This window comes from Crocuta crocuta, unplaced genomic scaffold, assembly GCF_008692635.1.
Source record: "Crocuta crocuta isolate KB4526 unplaced genomic scaffold, BGI_CrCroc_1.0 scaffold587, whole genome shotgun sequence".
Classification (NCBI taxonomy): Eukaryota; Metazoa; Chordata; class Mammalia; order Carnivora; family Hyaenidae; genus Crocuta; species Crocuta crocuta.
The window spans coordinates 1,851,638-1,878,442 of NW_027532403.1; the positions used below are offsets into that span (position 1 = coordinate 1,851,638).

A 26,805-nucleotide genomic window follows, 5' to 3' on the forward strand; every position below is an offset into this window, starting at 1 on the left:
ATGCACCTGGCTAAGCCTTAGTTTCATTCTTTCCGAATGCTTGTCAGCACTTTGGGTCCAATAATGATTGTTTTGCTAAGCTTTTACCTTCAAAGTGTGACCCGCAAGTGTTTAAAAGAAAACAAAACTCATGAGTTATGAATTTATCTTTCACTCATCAAATGTAGTTTATAAAGAGTTACTTGATGTGTAAGAAGTCAAACAATCCTTGTTTGATAAAGGAAAGAGAAACACTAATTGAATAGGCTCCCCTTCTGCCTGAGGCTGAGTTCCTTGTGCAAATGGGTTCTACACTTGACTTGGGCTGCATTTGCTGACTCTTGATCATAGGCACATCTCACCCCAGTTATTCCAACCTTCTCAAGGAGAGATCAAGGAAAGCATGAACAATTTTATCAGTCAGCCCAAGATCTCAATTACAAGATCATTGTGCAGTGTGTGGGGTGGGGTAGAGTGACAGTATAGTGGGAAGGCCAGCTGGCGTGGGAGGGAAGGGAGTATGACTAACTCCCTCCCACAGCTCACTTGTCAAGACAGTCATTTGGCCAGCTTCCTCCTGTCTTTCAGTTTCAGCTCAAAGCCATCATTGACTCTTAAGACTGAGGAGCCTTCTTGTACGGACATCCATAGCATGCACTCCTCATCAAAGCACTTATTCTATTTATTAGGAATTCTGCTTTTACTTATTCTAAACTGTAAGCTCCATGCTGAAACATCTTGTTATACTCGGGTATCTCTGTTAGATATTAGTCCCTATCACAGAGTAGAGGCTCAAAAATCACTTATTCAATAAATGAATTAAAAAATGAATAGCGATTAGATTATAAAACAGGGGGAGGGTGTATATGTTTTAACACTATCCCTTCATGGCTAGGGATTTGTATCCTTTGGATGGCTGTAGGTCTTTGGGCTTTAAAGAAGAGTAAAGTCCTAGAAGCTTTTGAGGTGTATAAGGAAAGAGGTATGTGTTTGGCACAGAAGCAAGGAATTTAGATCCTAGTTGACTCTACACAGAGGAAAAAGGAATCTGCAGATTTCCTCCTCTGCTATCTAGTCCAGCTCACCAAGATATTAGCCAGTAGGGATCCAGGCTGACTTGCTCACCAGGAACAAAGACTGTATAAATGGAGAATTTTTGTGTTCCATCTCTAAGGGCCCAGAATGTGATAGAGAAATAGAAAGTTAAAAATCCCAAAACTTACAATAATGTTATACATGAGATCTATTTAAAATTAGGCTCTGTGTTCTAAATAAATCTTATATGGGTAAGGACCTTGGTAATATTTTACTTTATATTCCTTTTTATAATAGAAAAACTACTTTCTATGTGCTAGCTTTCTGTTTTTAAGTATCTTAAGGAGTATAAAAGCTGGTGTGTGTGTGTGTGTGTGTGTGTGTGTGACAGATTTAGAAAATAAACTGCTTTAAAAGGCATCAATAAAAAATGGATTTTAAAATCACTTGAATCTCCTACAAAAATCCAATGATGAAAGTTCTATTTCAACACTATGATATAGCTCAGTTCTAAAAAGTGAGAGACACTAGCCATACATTAATTGCTCAAATTTGGTTAAATAACTAAATTTAAGTTTGGAGAGCTAAAGCTAAAACCACCGACAAATTTGAGATATAATCAAGTAATTCTAGGTGTTTGCTGTTCATAGTTGATATGTTTCATGAGATAAGATTTAAATAGCAGAATGTCTGAATATACAATAAGATTTGCTATAAAAAGTGATTCAAAAATGATTCCTCAAATTGTCATCTGTGAATGCATCATGCTAAAGCTTCTTATTCTTTTTATTACAAAAGAATTAATCGAAAAAAATCTTTTTTAGTGTTAGAATAAATTTTTCTTCAGTCTCCTCTATATAAATATTTTCCGTTTTTCATATACTACATTGAGTGGCCCTTTACCTTTATAATTTCTATAAAACTTGTTTTTTCCTAATTTAATATTCTGTTTTTCTCAGTGTCCTCCCTTTAATGTTATTCTTTTTTCTCTCCCTTCTTTGCTAATTTTCCTTTTTATTTCTGATTCCCTCTCTCTTCAGCCCAGACCTCAGTGTCCATTCTTGGCTGCCTTAAGCAATATTGCTGATCTTAGCTTCTCTAGCATTTTCTAAGAATGATTTTTCAAAGATACATCTATTTATGGTGGGATTCTCTGTACCATAACTGGTAAATGGAAACAAGTAAAATAAAGAATGACCTTTGGCCCTTGTAGTCCTTGAGGTCCAGGTGGTCCAGGGGGACCCTAAATCAAGAAAAGACAAAGTTTTAAAAAGCAGCGAGTGTATGTATTACAATTTATGCTTTAAATAGTAAGTGCACTATATACTTCCCTTATTTCTGTCATAATCAAACATCCCCCAACATTAATTTGCAAGGAGGACAAGTTTCATCTGTTATGTAAGTATAAAAATTACCTACTTCTGTGCAAAACTATCAATACAGTTAGGTAAAATAACACTGAAGATGCTTTTGAGTTGATTCTATAACATAATGTAAAATTGCTGCTATGTTCCACATTCATCTCCTTGGGATGAATTAGCATGCTAATATTACCTGTGTTTCTAGACACCCAGTCTTCCCCCCACACACAAAGGATTTGATTTCCCAAACTCTAAAGAACAAAGCCACATTATTATAGGATGGAAAACTTTAAGAAAAGTAACAATAACTTTCTTTTGGTCTTTTTCACTAAGCAGACAAAGTGGTTTAATTGGGGCAAATGTTGTAAAAGTTATTAATAAGAAGACATAAAACTAAATACCAGATAGCAACAATTGCTACATTAGTACCATTATGATTGGCATGCATCAACACCACAAAGTCACAAACCACAGAAATCATGCATAGGAGTTACCGTGACAGTTAAGGTGGTAATCCTCTGTTGGGAAAATGTATTGACAAAGACAGAGTTACCTATTTTGTGTGCCAAAGTACAATAATACATTTCTGAAATGATCAAATTTTTGAATATGTTTTGGGAAGCCTGATGTCTTATAAGGGATTGAGAAGATATTGAGGACATATTAACCTATCTTTAAATGAACACAATACAGTAATAAAGGTTTTGGGGGTGAGGTCAGAACTCCATTCATCACCTGATAAAGATTGTTTTTAAAACCATTTTTAGAGTTTTCTTTAAAAAAAAATCTATGTGTAAAGAACAAAGAAAATGTCAAAGTTTTAATTCACCTGATTAAAAAAGTGTATGTAGTTAAATGGTGTACAGTAGAGGTTTGTCGGCATAATTGTGAACTGAGTTCCATTCTAGAGCACTTAAATTAGAGAAAGTGGAAATGTCCAATTGTATGTGTAAGTAAAGATAAGAGGTGACATGGAATTCATCTAGTTTCTTAGTGTAAAGTACTATAATAAAATTTATTCTGTTAAATAATGAATCTCCACTACATCTGACCCTTAATCCATGAACTGTTTCTGCACTCATGTTTTCTAGTCTAAGTCCTGTGCAAAGACTTCTGTAGAGCCAATCACCCCGTGATCTGGTTATAGAGGGAGCACATTTTCCATCAGGAACTCTGCTCAAAGAAACACGTTATCCAGTTACATGTAAACTTGTGAATATTGGTTTGACACCATCCCTTTGTTTTCCACTCCTCCAGTCCCATTTCTGACTCAGGTTGCCATTGGTGCTGTTGTTTATTATTGTTGTTGTAAAAAATAATCCCAGTATTACAGATCTTATTTTGAATACTTGGGTCTTTAGTGACATGGACTCATCATTCCTTAGAAAACAATATATTTATGCACATGTACAAATGGTTTGTATACTATGATAAAATCAGTCACTGTCATTACAGCTTCATGGAAAACACAGTAGGAAAGAAACCACCAGTGCTTCTAAGACAAAAGGCATAGTGATCACGTACTAGGAGCAAGTTTAAAAAAAATATCAAGGCCTAGTTTTTATACTATCATATCTGTGTAACATAAGGTACCACTTACTTTCCATCAAGGGATTCACCTAGAATCAGAGTCAGATTTATTGCTATGAGAAAGCTACTTCTTTGCTCCTGTAAGTAGGCAAGTCATTTTTAAAAAGGCTATTAGAGTATTATAGAGTAGAAATAATTTCTTTATCATTGCTCTCCAATCATATATTTTTAACTATAAAAAATCCTAAAAGAATCCTAAAAGTTTAGAAAGGGAAGGGTGTTTACAATTTCAACTCTCTGAGGTTTTCCAAATGTACCATATTTGAATTCATTTTCCACCTGGACACAAAACTATTTTGCCTTTTTTGTTTTAAATGTAAGGAAAACAATGTGTTTTATAATGAGTTACATAATAAAGGCATATTATTGATGGTAACTGAACTATTCAACAGATGGAGTTTACGTGATTTTGTCAAATAACTATATTTTGTGAGACCTAACAGTTACACAGGGCAGGTTTCATCCAGCTAATAATAAAAAAACAAATGACAAACGAAGCTAACTTCTCAACAACATAGCTTTTACCACCACCCTGAAGCACCCACATGCGGGCACACAGGGACATCCTAAAGCTGTTGGCTCACACTAAATTTCTTGTGGCTGGTTCCTCCACATTACACCTATGGGAACACAGCAGGGTTCTCTCCTGAACTCCATGAATGATTGGAAAACCAGAATTTTTGGTAGTGACGAAGAAAGACACGTTGTTCTCTAGTGAGGCACGATGTGAAATGGGAGGCATGAGCTGAAGCAACTGTAAATTGGTAGAAGTCTAGCAAGCTGTTTTGTGATTTATTCCCTGAAATGCTTACATGAATCTCTTTAGAATTAAAGTTTATTTTCTTTCATGTCTCATAATGATGCAAGCTGAAAATCACCATGATTTATTAGAGAATAGGTTTAATTTAGATGGTGTTGAACATTTTTAAAAACTTTAGTTCAGAAATGGAGAGGATTTACTGCTAATTGTGGAAACTTAAAAATCAAAGTAAGTGGCATACGGCAATGTTTCCGTAAATAACAATTTTCAATAAAGGCAATGATGAAATTGTATATTTTTAATGTGGCATTTTTATAATTGTAATATACATTTATTTACCTAATTATTCTATATTTTTTGGATTTTTTTTTAGAGGAGGAGATAATAAAATGAAATGGACAAGATGGTGAATATCCATCACTGGTTACAGAATTAGAAGAAAAAACGTCTACTACCTCCTTCTCAGTCTAATGGTTGCTTAGCTTAGTTGATTTTGTTCGGGGCCCTTGTTCCACGAGATTAGGAAAACAAATAGTTTCCAAAAAATAACTATAAACTATTTACAAGCATAACACGAAGTTGCCCTAACAACCTTATAAAAAACAATAAATCTTTATTTAGGCTGAGATATAAACACGAACTAATAGACTATAATGGATGCTGACTGGTTTCCTGTCATACAGAACTTGAGGCAGAAAAAGAAACTGAGCTCATATATCCTGTCATATCAAGATGTGGGTGTCAATGTTTTAAAAGTACAGTGCATTTATGTATATTTATAAAGGATGTTCAGGAGCTCCTAAAAAATGACCTTGACCATAATACTAGATTTTATAGGCTCTTAGAAAGAATCTATTTTGAAATATCTTTACAACTAAGATCAATGAAGTATAGACACACTCACTGATTTCCCAAAAATGACTCAGCTAGTTAATAGCAGAGGGGAAATCAAAACAGATTTTTGGTTTTAGGCTGAGAGTAGCTTGCTTCAGGCCTAACTCTGTTCATGCAAAAGATACTTTAAAAGACTCACAGTTTTTCCAGAAATGGTCATAGCCTATAATATTAGAGCATTTCTTGGAAGCTACGAGAATGTATACCTTTTGAAGGTGATAGGAAGAATTATGGTAACACCGAAAGCAGTTTAAGAGAAATTTAATTGCCAATAGATTAAGTTATAAACTATGTCCCTTTATTTTATAAGTAAAAGCTTTGAAAGCTTACTTTATAATTAAAAGCTACATATGCTTTTACTTTATAAGTAAAAGCTACTACCTACGTAGTAGGTATACCAAAACTTCTTATTCTCTCTCTCTTTCCACATGCAGTTATCAATTTGTGGAGAAAATTAACAATTTAGAAATCTGGTTCTAGAAGTTGACAATAGCCAAATGCTACTGCTTATATCTAATCCAGGTGTACTGAGGAACACTATTTCAAGCTATTGACTACACATACTGACCAAGCAGCATTTCTTCAAGCAGTAAGCATGCTTTTCTTTGCATTTTACCAGAAGAAAAAGAATCAAAAGAAAAAGAAGCTGCACTGAAAACAGATTCTGCAAAAACTACTTAATAAATGCTTTACTAGTTAAAAATGGTAGTTGTAGAAAGGACCCATAGAAATGTAGATCTACTATAATTAGACAGTTAGTGAAATCATAAAGATGGGGGGAAAAAGTCAATCAAGTTAAAAATGGCAAATATTTAATACAACTAATTTGGCGTCCAAGCTAAGAAATGGATTGTACATATAGGCTAAGTGTACTCACTTATCAATCAGTAACCATTTATCCAATATTTATATGCCTAGACCTGTGCCAGGTACATAGGAGGATATAAAATAAGCATGAGATATACTTCTGTCACCAAGAAACTTACAATCTGGTAAGAGGTGAGACTAAAATAAATTATGTGATTTGAGAAAAATTAAAGATTAGGCTAATGGGTCCTGACTGCTGATGTTGTGAAAGGAAGAATCATCTGGGTGGCAGCAGTATGTTGTTCGATGGGATTTAGATGGATGAAAGAAAGGGAAAAAGAATGGGATGAACCAGGCAAAAAGAGGGCAATTTTTGTGGATATGATAAACATGGCCACTCTCAGGGAATATCTGTGTTGTGGAGAATAGGAAATTCTCTATTATAGATAGAATTATAGAGCTTTGGAAGTCAAATGGAGAAGTCTGGACTCGATAGAGTAGGCAAGGTGGTCATTTAGGTTTCTGAGCAGATCAGAGCCTTCAAAATAATAATGGTTTGGGAAAATTAGCTTAGAGTGATACGCAGGATGGGTTAGAAAGGGCTGGGAGGCACTAGGACTAGAAGAGTTGGTCAAGGGGCTGTTGCAGTGTTAGCCCTGAAACAAATAGGATGTGGATCAAGTTAGGAATGGAGAGAATAAAGCAACCTCAGGAGACACTTTGAAAAAGGAAATGGCAGCCTCTGTTGAGATTTAATGGACGAAGCACTAAGAATATTTGAAAATGATTCTAAAGGTTCTGTCTCAAGAAAGTTAAAGAATTATAGTCTCACTAACAGAAATTAATTAGTTGAGGGGAATCATTTGATGGGTGGGAAAAGTAATCAATATAATTGTGTATGTTGGTGGGAGATGAGAAGGCAATGGTGCATCTATAGTGGAAGTATTCTGAGACACCTGAAGGTACATGCAAATCAGATGTGGAGGGTGAAAGATTTGGAAAACACAACACAGAAGAACACAAAGGAAGTGCCTGAACCAAGAAAAGATCAGAGACTTGAGGATACCAAAAATTAAGTATGGCAGAGAAACTGGAAATATTAAGAAGAAACCTAGAAGAAATTAGAGGATTAAAAAAACCGGAAAGAACGAGTTTCAAAAGGAAGATGGTTTAGCATAAGCATCACAGAAAATCAAGGGTGATGAGTACAGTGAGATTGATCTAGAGGTCACTGTTGGCCTTTCTAAGAGAGGTTTCAACAGAATGTTGATATAGGCTAGAATGCCAAAGTCTAAGCATGAAAAAGGTGAATAGGAAGCAAAGGTAATAGAAATAAGCCACATAGTCTATGGATTCTTACTCTATAGGTATTTTTCTATGGTAATAACACATTATATTATGAATGGTAGCAGCAGTAAGAGATACCTATTTAGAAGACTTACTATGTGCCAGGCACTTCTAAGTGTATAGTAGGTATTTAGCCATTTACTTCTCATAACAACCCTTAAGGGCAGGTATTACTACTATCCTCTTTTTACAGACAAGAAAACTGAGGCACAGAGAAGTTAAATAACTTGTTTCTAGGTCATGAACTTAGTAAGCAAGAGATTTGCAGCTAGGCAGCTCTGACTCCAGAGCTACAAGTCTCTTAATTGCTTTGCTACACTTGCTTTTAAAGCAAAGGAGACAAAGACTGGCAAAATGAATGAAGGTTTAAACCAGATAGCATTAAAACATATCTGAAGGCAGAAGGGAAAAAAAGGAAAGATTGAAAAATGCTGAGAAATAAAGAGGATACACTGGGACAGGGAGAAGGAGATGGGCTCAGGAGATCAGGAAGAAGGTGTGCTTTGAGCAGTAGAGCCCTCTGGGATGCCGGGGTGGGGGTGGAAGCTGATATTTACATACATTACATGGGTGCTCATCAGTGTCACTGTGCCAGGGTAGGAGGCAGTCACTTGCCTGCAAGGCTTCGTGGAGGTTGCCATTGTAGTCTATGATCTCAGTGGCTCCTTGATCTCCCTTTTGACCAGGTGGACCCTATGAAGAAAACCAACCAAGGGAAAATCATGGAAGTTGGGCTAGGTTGTACAAGGGATTGTGACAAAAACAGAAATAGCAACATATACCCTCTCTGAGCATCAATTCCTTGCATGGCCCAACTGCACTTTAGAATAATCATGTTCAAATTTTGTCTTTATTTCAAAGGAGGGAAACTTTTTTTTTTTACAAATAGTTTATTGTCAAGTTGGTTTCCATATAACACCCAGTGCTCATCCCCACAAGTGCCCTCCTCCATGCCCATCTCCCCCCTCACCCCCCATACCCATGAGTTCTCAGTTTGTTCTCAGCATTCAAGAGTCTCTCATGGTTTGGAGGCAAGCATTTTTAACTTCCTATAGATGGTAGATTAAAGACATGAAATCTGATTTTAAAAGAAGAGAAAGGATTCAATATCTGAGACTGTTTTCTGAAAACTATAAAATGTAGGCTAATCTAATTTGACTTACAGCATTTTGTTGGCTTTAACACAGTATTTATTAACGCAACTCCTAATCTCTTTCTAGTCATCTACATCTCATAGATTGTTTCCTTATTCTTTAAGAAGATGGAACACTGTTCTGACAGGAAATGCTTGTCTTTCTCAATAGGAATAGAATTCCATTAGCATTTAACCAAATAGGGAACCAATATAAGGCATCTACCCTACTTATTAGCTCTGCCACTGAATTTCTATTAGTCATGTCCTAATTCCCTGCCTGTCTTTAAAAAAGGCTTTGGAAATATGGGGTAGTGCTTTTTTTATAATTGAAAAGTGGAAAATTGTATTAACTGGATGGTTATGGGCTTGCTCTTGCTCACTTAGCAGAGAGAAAGTGGCAAGAGTTCTTTAGAACTTCTTCTTGTGGAGCTTATTTTATGTGTTAAAATCTCTACACTCATTGATCCAGGTGACTAAAATAAAAAAAGAAGAAAAAAAGAAGCAGCAGCAGAAGTAATCAGAGTGTACCTCCAGTGCTATTATTGGGTATTGTTATTCCTGGTGCCTTGTGAAAAGCCACGTGGACACATGAGTCAAATCTGGGCTTATAGGGGGCCAAAAGCCTAGATGAGAGATGTACTCACCCTTGGTCCCAGGGCTCCAGAGTCCCCTTTCTCTCCACGATCACCCTTTCCCCAGTAAAAAGAAAAAAAAAAAAAGCTGAATTACTAGTGAGACCAACAGCCCAGAAATATCTCATATCTAAGGATGTATTTAATACCATGCAGCAGCACTCTCGATATGAACTTCTGAAGTGGAAATAACAACTAGAAGAACAATAACCCCTGACACAGCAAATGCTCCATTAAGATGCACCATAAGCAAATTAAAATTCCCCTTTCAGATGACAGAGTATCTTGGAACAAAAATATATACAGTAACTCTCTTACTAGGGATCTTCAAAAGCAAAACAAGTGGTTTCTATGATACTCAAAGAAGCTTTTACCTCCCAGATTGAGCCATGTTCTTGTTTTTATTTGGGGCAAAGGGAAAAAGAGCCAATCAACTGAGCTGTAAAAATCTAGATAATCTGAACTGGGAAGGAACAGAGAGCTCATTCTGGAGGAGTTTAGAAGGGAAAGGTCACCAGTGAGGCCTCTTTTAGATAATAATGAAGATCTAAGGAAACGTTTCTCCAGAGGCATAGGCCTTTTAACACTCAGAAGGTGCTGAAGTGGACAGCAGCTGGCTCGAGCAGGTTGGCAGGGCTGAAGGTCAGGGGTGGGGCAAAGGCAGCTTTGTTTTTCCAATGTAATATGAAAAATTTCTCAAGTTCCATTCATGGTGCTATTACCCAACCTTGAGAGAAACTAGGAATAGTCCACGCATCAAACCACACATACATCACTCTGAGAGCACTGAAAATTCTTAAAAGTCTAAACAGAAACTTTGGAGAAGAGATTTGAACGTACATAGATTTGAAAGTTTTTTAAGACAGCCTTAAATTGGCAGAGTCCTTTTCCTAAGTAGAATTCAAAGCATTTTAATGTGCCTTTCTACATATTTCATAAAATTGATAGGGACCAATGAAGGTAAGCAGGAAAAGAGATTTTAATCTTTTCTCTACTCACATTATACTGATAACACTGACCATAAGAATTAAATTTGCTATGAATAGAGAATTAATAACTTCTGGTCTCTGTTTCCTCATTTTTCACCCACTTTTTCATGTTATTAGCTGATAACATCTTAACATGGTTCTGCTGAATATATAGATTATTGCAGATATTATATAAAGCATGAAAAAGGAAAGTATTTCAATTGGTGGTGAAATTTTAATGCCATGGAGGGAGTCAACTGACTTAAAGCAAAGTACAATTTGAACATTTGAACGTTTACCATAAAGACAGTCAGGAAATAAAAAATAAGATTATCCCCTACATAATGTAAATTAAATAAAGCATTTTTATTCCAAAGAAGCTAATCTTATGTAATAGGAAATACAGCTTCTCTTAAAGAATAGTCTGATGCACAAGAACACACAAAATGAGCAAGATGAAACAAACCAATTGTTTTGAGATATTAGGATGGAAATAATGCAATCCCACTGTCAGAGAGTTTAAAACGTGATTCTCTGCGGAAGAGGCAAAAGCTACAACTCTTGAAGGCCTCCTGTGACATTAAATGGTTACTTGGTTACTGACCTTTGACCCCTTTGGGCCTCTAGTTCCTGATTCACCTTGTTTCCCCTATTATAGGAGAATATGAAGATGGAAAAGAAAAATGACAGAAGAGATAAGAACAGAAAAAAGAAATTAGCAGTGACTTAGAATAAGGAAGAAAAATGGAAACACTTTATTTTAACTGCCTCAGTATATGGCTCTATATCATGTTGACTGCTATAACAACTAAGCATAAGCAGTTATCACCATATCACCAGTTCATTCCTTGGTGTCTCCACCACCTTCATTCCATTATAATTCTGAAGACAGCCCACCCATCAGTGGATAGGAAGTGCTCTGTGAATAATCCTCATTAGTTTCAACAGTGTTGGCACACATTTCTTTTTCATCAAAGAGCAAATCATTTCCTGTGTCTCTAGGATGGGTTATTAGAATAAAGTGTCGCCATATTAGTTTGTAGCAAGTGTAGAGGAATAAAGACTAAACAGCCAAATAAATCCTTAGATCTGATATTTTCAGGGTGTTACACACCTTCAAGTTACCACAGAAACTAACACAGCATATATCAACATTTTTCTCAGTAAGCTTTAATACACATTGAGTGATAACATGTTAATACGACAGCACCTCCCTTTTTACATTTGGATGTGTTACTAAATTTGTTCACTGAATAGAACAGAGAAAACTGGAAAAGTTGAATTATAAAATTCCTTTTGAGGAGAACCAGTGTGCATTTCAATATATTGTGATTTTTGCTGTTTTAGTAACTCTTGAGGAACTGTATTTGAGTTTCATGTTCTAAAGTAAGTAGGGGGCACCTGGGTGGCTCAGTTGGTTGAGTGTCCAACTTGGGCCCAGGTTATGATCTCACAGTTTGTGAGTTGGAGCCCCACATTTGGCTTGCTGCTGTCAGCACACAGCCTTCTTTGGATCCTCTGTGCCCTTCTCTTTCTGCCCCTTCCTCACTTGTTCCCTCTCTCTCAAAATTAAATAAAACATTAAAAAAACGAAGGAAGTAGGACACATTTCCAAACTAAAGAAAGCTAAGTTCCAATGCAAGAATAACTGACCTTTGGTCCAGGGGCTCCAGGCTCCCCTCGCTCCCCTCTTCCAGGAGGCCCCGCCTCCCCACGTTCGCCCTGTCACAAAATACAAAACAAGTAAATGGCAATTTCCTTTACCCCCAGGCTACTCCCTGCAGATTAGTAAGTGAATTGAATAAAATCAAGGAAAGCACAGAGTTACCATTATTTACTACGTATCCTGCAATCTCAACATGGATTATCTCATTTAATAATCAAAACAATTATTCAATGTTTGTAGTATCATTCCTGTTTTATAGACAAAGAAATGGCTTGGCAATGCCTGCCTGATACCTATGTAGGTAAATAGATCTTTAAAAGGAATTGACAAGGGCCATCATTGTATCTCAACACGGACATGGACACAGTTTTCTTTCTGTAGCCACTTTTTTAGATCTGCTGAGAAGAAGATGACAAAGTGGTTGAGTGCCAGGTATTATACTCTGATATCCTGGGTCTTAATCCTGGTTTTGTTATTTACCAGTTCTGTGTTTGGGAACAAATCAGTTAAGTTCTGAAAGCCTTGGTTTTTTTCTGAAATGTGAAGACAACTATTGTACTGATCTTACAACTTATAAATGCAGAGTGCTTAGAATGGTGCAAGATACATAGGTGTTACAGCCTTTTACTACATTCATAGCTCTATGCAGTATGAACACGATCACTACCCTCCAGGAGCTAATTATCTAGTTAGACAAGATCCACATAAACAAAATACTTAAGAATTAAAGAATGATATAAGGCTATACATGAGAGAAGAGGAAATCCCATAGGGTTTTGAATGGTGTAGACTGGATCCCTGGAGGTAAGAATTCATTCGTGTTCTAAAGATGGGTAGGGTGCATTTTATAATTATTGTTGATAAATGCAGCAACTGCATAAAACACTTCACATGCACTCTCTTTTTTAATCCCTGGGACAAATAAGAAAGGTATTAGTTCCCATAATCTATAGATGAGGAAGCTGAAGCTCAGACAGGTTAAGAACCTTGGTGAAAGTTGCAAAGCTCTTAAAGTGGGAGAGCTATGATTTAAAACAGATTGTATTCCAGCAGCAATCCTCAGTTAGCTGGAGGGGAAGTGGGTTGGGGGATGGGCTAAATGGGTGATGGGCATTAAGGAGAGAACTTGCTGGGATGAGCATGGATGGAGTGTTATATGTAAATTTCAGGGTTCTACTCTTAAAACCATTACTACATGGTATGTCAACTAACTTGAATTTAAATAAATAATTTTTTTAAATATTAAAAAATAAAACTATTCAATCTTCATTTTTTACATATATGTTTGTGTGTGTAAATTTGTGGCATATATCTTGTCATTTTCTTAGGTTAAATTCCTAGTTGGGGAATTGCTGGGTCAAAAAGTATGAACATTTGAAAAGCTTGCCAAATTGCTCTCCAGGAAGACCGTGTCGTTTTACATTCCTGAACACAGAGTACAGAGTGTCGGCTTCCTGTATGATGGGTAGAATTTCAATAATCAAACAGGTCTGGAATTCAGACTGGTGATGGCATGTTTATGGGTGGGAAAGACACCCTCCTCATTGACGAAACTGATTCATCTTAGAAAAGAGAATTGAATAGCATTGGATTGGTCATGGGTAATGTTGGGCTCTAAATTTCAAGATCTTTATCTCATCCCAACTCTGGGAAGATTTTGGGGGTTTGCAGGGGAGGTGGGATAGATTAGGGCAAAGATTAAAGAAGACTCAGTAGTTCTGCAGCATGAACTGAGAAGAGTGTGAACACAGAGAGGCTGGGAGGAAGGCAAGGGACTTATCTGGATGGAAAAGTTGTTCCGGAAGGGATTTTCCAGGGATTAGAGACGGAAGGGCCTTTGTTGGTATATGAAATTTTAATTTTTAAATAATGTACCATATTTGGTCTTTCTTTAACTATTTCACAGAATTCTGAAATAGTAACTACGAGCTTATTTTAAAGACAAGCACAAGCCTGAGAAAATCATTTATGTATAGTATACTACAGGAGTGGAGCCTATATATCTTTATCTAGAATAACATTTTGTCACAATGCCCTTAATCTGCTGCTTATCACTCTATGGAATTATACTATTTGTGTGTTTACTTCTTTCTCTTTCCATCCCTGTCTCACACATAGTGGAATGTAAGCTTTAGGAGAGTAGAAACTGTTTTTGTTGCATTTACTCTTCATTCTCAAATATTAGAAAAATGTCTGGCAAAAAAATGTGTTGAATTAATACATAAACATTTTATTCAAGTATTCTGAGTTATTCACCATTTCTTTAGACTGATATAGACACTGAGGACATAGCAGTACATAAAACAGATTTTTAGATACCATCATACATCTTCCTTCCTTATGATCTCTCTTCACTGTGTTGGGGGTTAAATATGCAGGGTTGGTTTATTTTTTATTTTTTATTTATTTTTTTAATTTTTTTTAAGATCTGAATTTAGTGGTACAAATCTAGACTTGCTTACATAACTGGAAAAAAGGCCACTGTTCAGCTGAAAGAGATTTGTAAATAAACATGATTTTTCCATTATGATACCACATTCATGTTAGATGAGCAATTCAACTAAAAATTGCTAATATTGTTAATAAAACAAATTTCCTACCCACATTCCTTCATGTGGAAATACAAAAGAAGTATAGTACGTTCTTTACTTTTATGGGGATTTCAGAGTAGTATCTATTATAAAAGTATCTGGTCTGTAAAATAAGACTGGGTATTTCATGAACAGTAATTAATGTTGATTTTATGGGTTTACATCAGAAGAGTTTTTTTTAAGCTACAGAGTAGTTTAAAGATTTTGTTTTTAAGTAATCTCTATACTCAACATGGAGCTTGAACTTACAACTCTGAGATCAAGAGTCTCATGCTCTACTAAGTCAGCTAAGTGTCCCAAAATTACAAAAACGTTTTAAATCAGTGAAATGAAGAAAAGATATTTAGGGATGAACTCAACTACCTACTATCTGTTTCTTCAAATTTCCTTTTTCCCCCCCTTTCTTTCTTTTTTTTGGGGGGGGGCAAATAAAATGCCACAAATATTTAAAGATCTACTTCATGCCTGGTTCTCTCTGTCAGTGGCCAAGTTTTCTATTTCTTTTTGCTGATCTATGAGTCTGCCTTCTTTCTTTACCTGGCTCTGAGGTTGCAAGCCTGAATAAATACAATAATTCTCATGTGAATACTGAATCTTCATTATTCTCTGGTTTTCTGTCTCTTTATTCCAGAAAGTGCATTGCTTGTGTGAATCTGTTCAGGCTAAATCAGGCATTCCTCATATTTTGTTAATAAGCTCATAATGTGAAAAAGAAATTGCTTGAGAAAACAGAAATTTTGCATAAAATCTACTGAGTTTCAGTCCCCCTTGGGCCACACATAGTTTCCATTTACTAGGATTAGAGTTATTTTCTCTTGATCAGTGGAAATGAGGACCCCTCTGTCAAAACAGACCATGAACATATTTCTCTAGCTCTTAGAAATCATCTTGGCTTATTTTTGGTGAATGCAATACACACTGAGACAAAGACTTCTATAGTTTAAAAATAAAAGAATGTAGTTTGATCTAATTTTGCCCCTTTGATTCATGAGTCTGTCATGAGTAAAGTTCCATCCTCAGAGCTGTACCTTTTTATGTCTTATTGGGTAGATAAAAAGAGAACTATGGGTCTGACTATATCCACAGCAACATAATTTTTTATATGGTGGCATATAGATTTTGCTTTTAGGGTCCTCTTTAGGGTTGCCAAGTGGAAGATCATGAAATGGTTTTCATTACAGAATTTTTCTGTAGACATTGTTCAGGATAGATCCTTTTGAGATGAGGCACTTAGGCATCTATATGACATCAGTACTTGTCTTTGAAATCTAGGCAGTGAGAGGGGAATAGTAATAATGCTTGATTTACAAGTATGTCCTAAAATTGGCAATAAGAAGCAGAAGTTAATGAGTTCTATTTCTCCTCATCAGAATTCTCCCACTTTTTCACATGATCAAGAGGCAAATAGCATCATTTCAATTTAAGAATCCCTGGGGGAAAACCAGAGCAACAATAGTATATTTCACTATCATCCTGTCTTACCTAAAGCTTTCTGGAGTTAACTTTCTATTACTCTATTAAATATGGTATTCCCATTAGAAGTGTTAGTAACAAATGATAGGTTGTTTTAGTTCTCTATTAGGCAAAAATATCTGGTCACCTAGATAATAAAGTCACCTCACACTTCTTTCAACATAATGGACTAAAAATATATTACAAAATATTTCAGAAATAAAGGAAGGAAAAAACTCCACTTACCTTTGTTCCTGGTAACCCAGGTAAGCCTGGTTCTCCTTGAGGACCAATGAAACCTGGTTCTCCCTTTAAAAAATGGGGCACATGAGATTGTTATACATTTGGCAGTAAATAAGTAAAGTTAAACTGATTGACTTTTACTGGGGTTTTACTCCTTTGACTGTACACGGTTTTCCTGATGAGATCAAGCTATTGACTAGAAAATTAATCAGCGTTGGTTTTGATCAGTGAAAATACTCTGAGCAAAGCTTTGGAGAAACTTTAGAAAGTAAAAGTGACAAAGAAACCAGATACACGTCTTTAAAAATTTCTTTCTCATCTGTTGTCTGGCATTTTTTAACATTTACCATATTAAGATCCATTATATTAGGGTGGATGTGGTAGGTGGCCTCGAAGATAAGCCTCAATGATCCTGCCTGCTACATATTCATGCCCTTGTGTAATTCCTCTGCTGAAGTGTAGACTGGACTTACTGACTCATATCTAACAAATAGAATATACTGGCAGAAGTAAAGGGATATCATTCTGAGACTAAGTTATAAAAAGACCATGGCTTCTATCTTGTTCTCTCTCACTTGGATCACTGCTTTGGGAAATCAAGCTGCCATGCTGTGAGTAGCCCTATGAGAGGTCCACATGGTGAGGACCAAGTTCTGCCGACAACCACATTTGTGAGCTTGGAAGCATATGTTCCACCCCAGTAGAGCCTTCGGAAACCACAGCCTTGGCTTACAGCTTGACTGTAACCTAATGGGAGATACTGAGCCATAGACAACCATCTGAATTGTGCTCAAATTCCTATTCTTCCAAAACTGTGAGGTAATTGTTTGTTTTCAGTTTTGAAGGTAATATGGTAGGTAGCAATAGATAACTGATACAGTAGATGTGGCTAGGAAAGAGATTCAGGAATGTTCAGCATGAAAGGAATATATTTCTCCTTGCTATACCTCCATAATGTCTTCCCCACTACCTGGAGGAAACCAGTTGCGATATGATAAAAAATGTATTTGGTCTTGTTCCTGGTTCCTTGGACAGAACTCTTAACACCCGGAATTTCTTGAGTGATAAAGCATAATAGGAGTATCTTTTGTTATTCATAACAAACTCCTTTCAAACATACCTGAGTTTATGCTAATGAGGTGACTTGTGGGTTCTTAGATAGCTTCAGGATGGGAGCTATGATAAGGTTGAAACTTTCAGTTCTTTTCCTCTCACTACCTCCAGAGATGGCAGAGGGGCTTGAGATTGAATTCAATCACCAATAGCCAATGGTTTAATCAATCATGCCCATGTAATGGAACCTCTATAAAATCTTTAAACAGTGGCGATTGGAGAGCCTCCAAGTTGGTGAACATATCAATGTGCTGGCAGGATGGTACATCTCTACTCCATGGGGACAGAGGTTCCAGTGCTTGAGACTTTTGACTTCACCCTATGTACCTTTTCATTTGCATCTTCTATAATAGACTGTGGTAGTTGAGCACCACACTTTTTCTAAGTTCTGTGAGCTATGGTGGCAAACTATTAAATTTAAGTGAGGATAAAAGTGGGTTGGTTGTTATATCCTTGAATTTGTAGCCAAGTCAGAAGTGCAGGTAACAAGGAGGCCTAGTATTTGTGTTTGGGGGTTTAAAGTGAGGGCAGTCTCGAGGAGCCTTGTGGGACTGAGCCCTTAAAACCTGTGGAGTCTGATGCTAACCCTAAGTAGTCGGTATCACAATAGGATGGAATTGTAGGACACCTCGCTGGTGTCAGAGGATCAGACAGTTGGAGAATTGGTGTTGGAAAAGATACCACATGTTTGGTGTCAGAAAACACCTGAGACCAATGTTCACATTTCCTCAATATTCAAAGTTTTATTTTCTTCTTAACAATGTGAGCTCAAATGTAAGAGTCTAACTTCCTGAAATCTATAAAGAAGTTTTAATGCAGAAAATTCAATGGCTCTGTTCCATACTTACTGTTTTCCCCCCATTATTTCTGAAGCAGTTGCTAATGTTATTTAATACATTTGATTTTTTCTAATGTAGTGATATTTCAACATTTGTTTTTTGATCCTTAGAGTTGAGCAGGAAGATATAGACAGGGTATTTTATAAGAAGTGTTAAAATGTCATCAAATATTTTTGAAAGTATTCTATATAAAACCTCAGGTACTGGGTGGGAAACAAAAGGATATCACTACCACAAAATGTATCCCATTGATACATAACTCAAATATGTTTATCTCTAGCTCTGATGTTCATGGTACTGGCTTAAGAAAAAAAAAGGTGGAGGGGAAATAATGCTTTAGGTTTACTGTTTGTAAATTTTCTACAACTCTGTTCTACCTATTCCCACACTCTTACACAAAATGGAAAGGAAAATCTAAACAAGTAATTTTGGATGATCTTTTAATAGTCTAAAGTGAAAATCAACTATATTCAGAGAAATCAATGATGACCATTCTACTTCTTAAAAAAGAGTTTAACTTGTTATTTTAAATGAAAAAAAATCACATGGAATACATTTATTTACAAGTAACATATTTCTCCCAATAAAATTTTATAGACAAATACAGAAATATTCTCTGTCCACCCTCAAGAAAAAAGTTGTGGTAAAGTCAATGTGTTTCATTAGTAATGATTTACTGTCATGAAAATATAATGCAAGTTAATAGGTTGAAAATTTGTAGGTAGAAAAGACTCTTGCATATCTTCAAGTAGAAATAAACTGATCTTACTATTTAGCAAAGAAAATATAAGCACCAAGAAAGCATACTAATAAAAGAGAAGAAAAAAAGAGTAAATATTGAAAAACATATTTCTGATTCAGGTTAGTGTTTAGTTTATAAAAAGATGAAGCATGCAGTTTCAAAATTCACAAATAAATAAATTCAGTGATGTCAGTGGTCAGACAAAAGCAATTTTTTTCCTTAAAAAATACAATATATATTAATTTCTCTTGAGGAAAGTATAGAAAGTTTCTTTAAACACAATGTTCAGGGGGAAATTTTTTATTTCAAGATATAAAATTAGCAATGCATTTGACAGTCACAATAATTTTAGCACTACTAATATTGGCTAATTTTCAGCCTTTGAGTATGATTAGTTTTACCTTATTTCACTCTACGAAAGCATCTATCACAATGATGTAATCATTTCTCATTTCAATGTATTCAAGGGGAAAAATAGCATAATTAACTTTAAGATCACAATTTTATATTTATTTAATTCCAGAGCTCCAGCCACTTTGGAGATGTTATTTCCATTCTCTCTATATCTTGGCAGTATGGGGAAGAAATACTCATTGGTTTCTTTTCTGTCTCAGGCTTGAAAGACAATTGTTGAAGTAAATGATGCATAAATATGTCTACTCATGGTCTTGAGTTGCTTGGGTTGTTTCTTAACTTCCTAAGCTTATACCAGAGGCCCTCAAAGTGCCTTTTCACTTAACTCATATTAGCATGCAGAGTAGGAAAATTTCGCTGTTACAGTTGGGTAGTATCAAAGAAGAATATCCACAATTTTATGAAAAGGCTATTAAAAATGATCTTCCCTTGTCCAATTAGTGAGGCTGTTTTTCTTCATATGCTTCAACTAAAAGAAATTGCAACAGATTGAATGCATAAGCAGATATGACAATCCAGCTACCTTCTGTTAAGCCAGACATTAAAGAAATTTGCCAAAAAAAAGTATAACAATGTACTCTTCTTGCTAATTTTTTGTTTTGTTTTGGAAAATTCAGTTATATTACATTAAAAAATGTTATTTAACACAGTGCATTTTTTAAATTTCTCAGTTTTAATATATAATACATGTAACCTATATAGATGAAAATTCTTTCAATCTAGTTTTTAAGTGTGTAAAGTTTTGAGACCAAAATTTTTGAGAAATGTTGGTATGGGTACAGAATTGAGTTAATGCCTGGCTTTGCAAATTGGAATCCTGAGGTGCCCAAAGATGGAAGATTCTGGTGTTGTTAAGGGATGGTTTAGAAAAGATTTAATAGATAATGTAAGCAAGGCATTTAGTACTGTCTCTAGATGTTAGTTATTATTGTTGCCTTTATCTTACAGTCTCAAAAATGCTAGCTATCATTGTTATTGTTGTTGTTAGTAGTAGTATTACAACATCTCAGTAACTAATTGGTGATATACAAGGTGACTTCTTGTTTCTTTATAACCTGTATGGGCTATACTCAATACCTCTCCAACATCTTTCAAGAAGTAACCCTAAAGTTTCTCATGTGAATATATCATCACTTTATGAGACAATATCCATCTGCAAGAGACTTTAGGATTGCAAAAGCAAACGTATATAAGGTAGAGAAGTGACAGGTTTACTAAGAATCAGTTTTCTTCTTGTAAGGAAGGAAAAGGAGAAAATGACATTTTTATACCGAATTTCTCGAAGTAAATGTAATCCTTAAAAAAAAAATCTTGCCTCTTTGACAAGGACTGATTAAAGGTTGTAACCTCCTAAAATGTCTAGGAGAAAGGTCATGACAACCTATGGTTCTGTGACCAAAAAATTAAAAAAAAAAAAAATAAGCAATTGGTTATTTTACTATAGTCAAAATTGTAAGATAGGGGAAAGACACTGGGTTAAGGAAAGGAAGGGAAAAGCAGCTGAAATATCCAAACACAGATCACTTCTGGGAAAAAATTTTTGGAGAAAATCAAACTATAGAGAAATGAAGCTATGTAAGTTTTCAAGGCACCGAACAGGAGAAATAACTATTTTTGTTGGACTATATAATAGTTCTGAGAGCTGTTTTTACATATCTGATCTTATTTAATCAATGGGAAATAAGATTGCTAAATTGGAAATTATTCACACATATTTGTCTGAGTACACAAGGTGGAGGAGAGATGTAATAAAGGAAATTGGAACTATAGTTCACTTAAGCTTGTACATTACTTTTAATGAAGAGGCAATTAAATTTACAGTTAAAAAGCTTTTTTATAAGGCAATTACTTGAATTAGTAAATCCAAATTATAATTTCTATGAGCATTTTAGAAATAACATGAAAACATAAAGTAGAGGATTTTTTGAAAAGGGCAGATGCTGACTATCATAATCAAAGAAACATATATTTACACAGGTATGCAACAAGTAAAATAGCTCCACCATTGAAGTGAAAACAATTAAATATGATACTTTATGAAACAATGTTAATCTTCTCAGTTTATGATGTGTTACTGCAAAACATCGAAGAAAAATGGGGGAAAGGCAGATCTTTAAACATTGGTTTAGGGGAATCTGGGTGGCTCAGTCCGTTGAGCGACTGACTCTTGATTTCAGCTAAGGTCATGATCTCAGGGTCCTGGGACCGAGCCCTGCATTGGGCTCTACACTCACAGCATGGAGCCTGGTTAGGATTCTTTCTCTCTCTCTGTGCAACCCCTCCCCCCCTAACTCTCTTTCTCTCTCAAAGTAAGTAAATAAGTATTTTAAAAAATAAACATTAGTTTGTCATGAACACCAGGGCACCAATGAATAGTATAAAGATGAGTTAACAAGATTACTTCAAGGGTGCCTAGGTGGCTCAGCGGGTTGAGCCACTGACTTTGGCTCAAGTCATGATCTTGCAGTCTGTGAGTCTGAGCCCTTCGTCGGGCTGTGCTGACAGCTCAGAGACTAGAGCCTGCTTAGATCCTGTGTCTCCCTCTCTCTCTGATCCTACCCCACTCACACTCTATCTCTTTCTCTTTCTCAAAATTAAACATTAAAAAAATTAAAACAAAAAAGATTACTTCAGAGCCACTTTAGTTTGTTCTCTCAGGTTTCATATATATATATATATATTTTCTCTCATTATACACACACACACACACACACACACACACACATATATATTTTAATTCTCCTCCATCTCTCAATTCACTCACCATCTCAAGTGAGATAGCATTTTAAGTTTTTACTTTTGTTCCTGTTGAGAACAAGATTACAAAGTCAATTGGGGTTCCTCTCCTACTGGTATTGCTGATCCTGTATAAAAAGGAATCAAAAGAGTGAAGGCAGCCAACTTTCAGATCTTAAAATGTCATTGCTTGTAAAGTAAGAGCCCAAATATAGGGAAAGGGAAAAGTAAAAAGAAGAAAGAGGAGGAGGAGAAGGAATCATGGAAGAAAGTAGGGAGGGAGCAGGGAAATAGATGGAAGAAGACAGGAGAGGAACAGAATGGGGCACAATGAACATCTTAAAATTTTCTGTTCCTCTACCATGACTATAACCATTAAATCTGGGTTGAATCTGTTATTTTTATTGTTGCATTTTCACTGGTCCTGGAAACATCCAAGTAGATCTGTGCTTCAGACAGACACAGGAAACTAAAACACTAAAATACAGAGCTCTGATTTAACCAGAGCCTGGAGATATAAAATAATCTCCAAATATTATTCGATAATAATAATAATATAGATATTATTACAGCACTATTTATCAGAACCCTTACCACAATCCAACATTTTAACTGCTGAAACACAATTAATAGCTGGCACCATATTCTGCTACCCAAGCCGCATGCTACCCAGTGATTAAATGGTTGTCAGAGAACCAGAAATCTCAGCTTTGTTAGTGCTATCGTACTATGGCACTAATGTAGCATCAAATTCCACAATGAAGAAAAATTTGTTAATCTTCTAGTCTTGTTTTAGATGTTGCCTATGATTTCTCCCTGCTCCTGATTTCAAGAGCTTTGTCCTTTGTTTATTCTTTAATTAATTAGCTCATGACCAATGAGCTTAAAAATCAAGTCTCAGTACCAAGACTGTACACATTACCCTGTATTAAGCTAGTAGAAAAAAAAATCAATAATAGAGGAGCTGTGGTTTTGGCAACTACACTGGGATCTGGGTTGGGCAGAAGAAATGCCATTCACTCAGGATAAAGCACAGTGGAGCAACACATTGCTGGGAGCAGCATCAAGAGCAGCAAGCAGACCTGTCTGAAAATCTGACCCAAGATGTTAATTTGAACGAAAGTTTTAAGCTGCTGGGGTACATAAAGATGCAGAGCCAAATCTACAGAGAATAGCTATTGCTGAGATCAAAGGTGTTTCTTCACATGACCAATTTTAGAGGGCCTAATGGTCTCACATTGATCTTTCCAACTGTAGCTAACCATTTCAACAGCCCCGACTCTGATCTTGTAGTATTAACCTCAATGAAAAGAAGAACAGTAGCTAATAAGGACTATATTTGAACAATTACCCTGATTTTGCACAAGACAAAAAGTTCCCTTGCTGATGAGAAGGTCAGTATTAGGGCTCTCTTTCTTCCTCTCCACCCAGCTTTCTTTCATAAATTGGCAATATGTGCACAAGCAAGAAGGTTTAGTAGGTGGGATCTATTCATTTTATAAGATTAAAAAAATACAACAAAGATAAGACTTTTGACTGAAGCCACTTTTGCTCAACTCATTTGCTATTACTTTTAAAACATTTAAATAGTCTACTGAGAGAGCTAGATTCTGTGTATTCTGGCAAAAAAAAAAGCCACAAAAAACAAAATACCTAAAAATAAAACAAAATACCCTAAAACAATGTGAACAATTACTGTCTTTACCAACAAAGAGGACAACAAAAACTGGCCTTCTATGTTACAAAGAGACAAAGGAAAGCTAGAAAATTCCCTAAGAAGATGACCTTTCCAAAATTTAATAATAGCCATCAAAAGTTTCATTAAGTTTTAGAATTCCATTATAAAAACTGGACTGATTTGGTTTTTCTTCAAGCCTACATTTAATACAGGGCAAGAAAGTATTTGAGACGACCTTCCTTTATCTTCTAAATGGCTTTTGGGACAGTTCACTTAACACTCTTTTTTCAAAGTTACATAAAGGATGTCCTTCATATAGGTGGATGACAAGAGTCAACAAATACATAGATGGGATTATTGGTCAAGGTAAGAAAGGAAGAGAGAGTTTCATTCACAATGAAATAGCTCCCCAGGTGTTTCCCTATAAACTTCCAGAACTTACCATCTGTTAAATGGAATGGTGACCAGAAAGTCCAAACTGATTAGCTCTCACCCACAGAAAAATCTCTGGTTTTTCATTTATTACCATTTGTTTTATTTTTATAAGTCATTATCAATTAAAGCAGTAAAAGATACTATTTTTTTAACCTGTCTAAAAATCCTTTAACATACCAGCTTAAACCAAGTCATGTTTTCCATGATATTTATTACCTCCAAGCAGATACAATTTTCACTGCCCAAAAAAAGTACAACAGGGCTTGGGAAATAAGTGCTGATTTGCCTGGGTGCTAAAGCATCACCAATAATTTTGATTAATGTGTCTTGACACTGAATGCATCAGCCATACAAGATTTGTCTTGCTTAAAGGCTAATTAGAATTCAAGTCAGCATGATACCTGTTTCTGAGGATTATAGCAAGAACATTTGTTGTAATAAGAACCTCTAGGCAGCTAGTTTTTGTAATGATTGATTTGTAAAATTATTGAGGGGGAAAAAAAGAATGAGAAAGTAGAGTCTTTCTAAAAAACACTGTTTCCCTTAAGGATAAAACTTGAGTATAAACTAAAACATCTCGGTGATATGATGAAAATGAACTACAATAGCAGGTTTATTTAAAACTCAGAAAATATACCTTTCAGCTTTTTTTTTTTTTAAAAAACAGGATTACATCATGAAAGCACATTCAGTATGTTTATTGGAGATTTTGTGATGGCTGCTAAAAATCTCTGATTTCTGGTTGTATGAGTTTCCTAATTGGATTCTAAAATTACTCAGTTGCTCACAGTTTGTACAAGCAGGAAATAATTACAAGTAACAATAACACATCTTATCCTCTCGAACAGTATTTCTTCCTTTTCTTTTTTTCTTTTAGGAATGCATTTCATATCCTATGTTACTTCCAGAAACGTTCCTCTGCTATTTTTAAAATGAAATTTGATGTTTCTGAAGAAGGAACCTCATCTCTAGTGGATTTAGATGGTAAATTTCTATTAGATTATTGGACATGGTAATTAATCCTAAGAATGCCAAAGTAAATGTTCCTGCCACCTATAATATTTAGTCTTTATATGATTTAGTGTCAAGGATGATTTCATATAATGAGGTATAAAGAATTAGTTACTGTCCCATACTCTCCCAATCCTCAAATTCTTAATCTGAATGTCAAATTTTCTCTAATGTGGAAGCCAGAACAAAAATATCGAGCTTGAGAGAAAATAGTGTAAAATTTTTTTTGCCATCTAAATGATTTTTTTTCAATTGATGTAATTTTTACTGTATTATATTTCCCTACTCTATTAAGTTTATTGCTTTATGTAAACTTTTCCCAATTACTTTCTGAATATGATGAGATAAGCTGGTGGTCTATGTGGAAAGGAGAAAAGCAGACACGGAAAATCCATATTTGTAGAAAATGTCTTGGTCCAGGCAACACTATGCCTGGGGCCTAGAGAATTTCCTACATTATGTGTCCAGTTTTTCTTGCGAACAGTGTAGGAAGGAGAATTTTGACAGTACCAGGTCTTATGCCCAGAATGTTGTGTTCTTTCATCCTTTATTCCCAGGATATATTTGAGTTATAGGAAAAGGGAAATAGTGTGATGTTTGAAGAGAAAGTAGGTTATCTTACTGCTCTTAAAGGTAATATTCATCCTTCACTGCAAAGGAGTTTTCAGAATTTATGTCTATTAACCTATCGAATGCAAATGGCTTTATGTTCTCCAGGTTAAAATTATTCACATTAAGAAAGACTATACTGAATAGGTGCATAACCAATGTTTCCAATATTCTGAACTCCAAGAGAAAGAAAGAGTAATACCTAAAATTTATACAGGATTTACTATATGCTTGGCAACATTTTAGAAGCTACATACATATTAACTAGTTTAATTTATGCAATAATTCTAAGAGGTATGTACAACAATGATTCTGTAAGGAAACCAGAGGACAGGAAGATTATTGTCACTTGCCCAATGTCATGATACAGCTTCCTAACTGGGGGGTAGAACTGGGACCCGTACACTGGTGGTCTGGTTCTAAAGTCAGGGGTCTTGAACACTGCTCTATACTTCTTCATTATTAGGGTAATATAATCATAAAAGGGGTAAGTAATGTATTTATATTTTTCAAAATAAGTGTGGAGAGAAAAATATTTTAAAAATGGGAACTTCAAATCTTACCCTTTTATGTGATATCAGAAAAGCTAGTTATAATAAGTTTTACCCATGAAAAATATATTAGAAGGCTTGTTTATAAAAATCATTTTCTGAGCTCAAATCTTATTTCAGAAGATCAATGTCTGCATGGTACATTGCGCATAATTTAATTTTCCCAGTTGAACATCTTGACACTATATGAACCATGAATGCATGAAATAGGAATTCC

The 26,805-nt window shown here is 35.4% G+C and overlaps 1 protein-coding gene across 1 annotated transcript in view; it reads right to left on the reverse strand.

Moving 5' to 3' along the window:
• COL25A1 (collagen type XXV alpha 1 chain) overlaps window positions 1-26,805 on the reverse strand; it is a 450,359-nt gene that overhangs the window by 32,554 nt on the left and 391,000 nt on the right. Inside the window, exons 19-25 of the mRNA XM_077778460.1 lie at window positions 16,464-16,526; window positions 12,162-12,230; window positions 11,113-11,157; window positions 9,553-9,597; window positions 8,389-8,466; window positions 2,870-2,893; window positions 2,213-2,257 (exon numbers count right to left, since the gene is read on the reverse strand). Of these exons, the coding sequence (XP_077634586.1) occupies window positions 2,213-2,257; window positions 2,870-2,893; window positions 8,389-8,466; window positions 9,553-9,597; window positions 11,113-11,157; window positions 12,162-12,230; window positions 16,464-16,526 (369 nt within the window). The remainder of the gene's footprint in view (window positions 1-2,212; window positions 2,258-2,869; window positions 2,894-8,388; window positions 8,467-9,552; window positions 9,598-11,112; window positions 11,158-12,161; window positions 12,231-16,463; window positions 16,527-26,805) is intronic.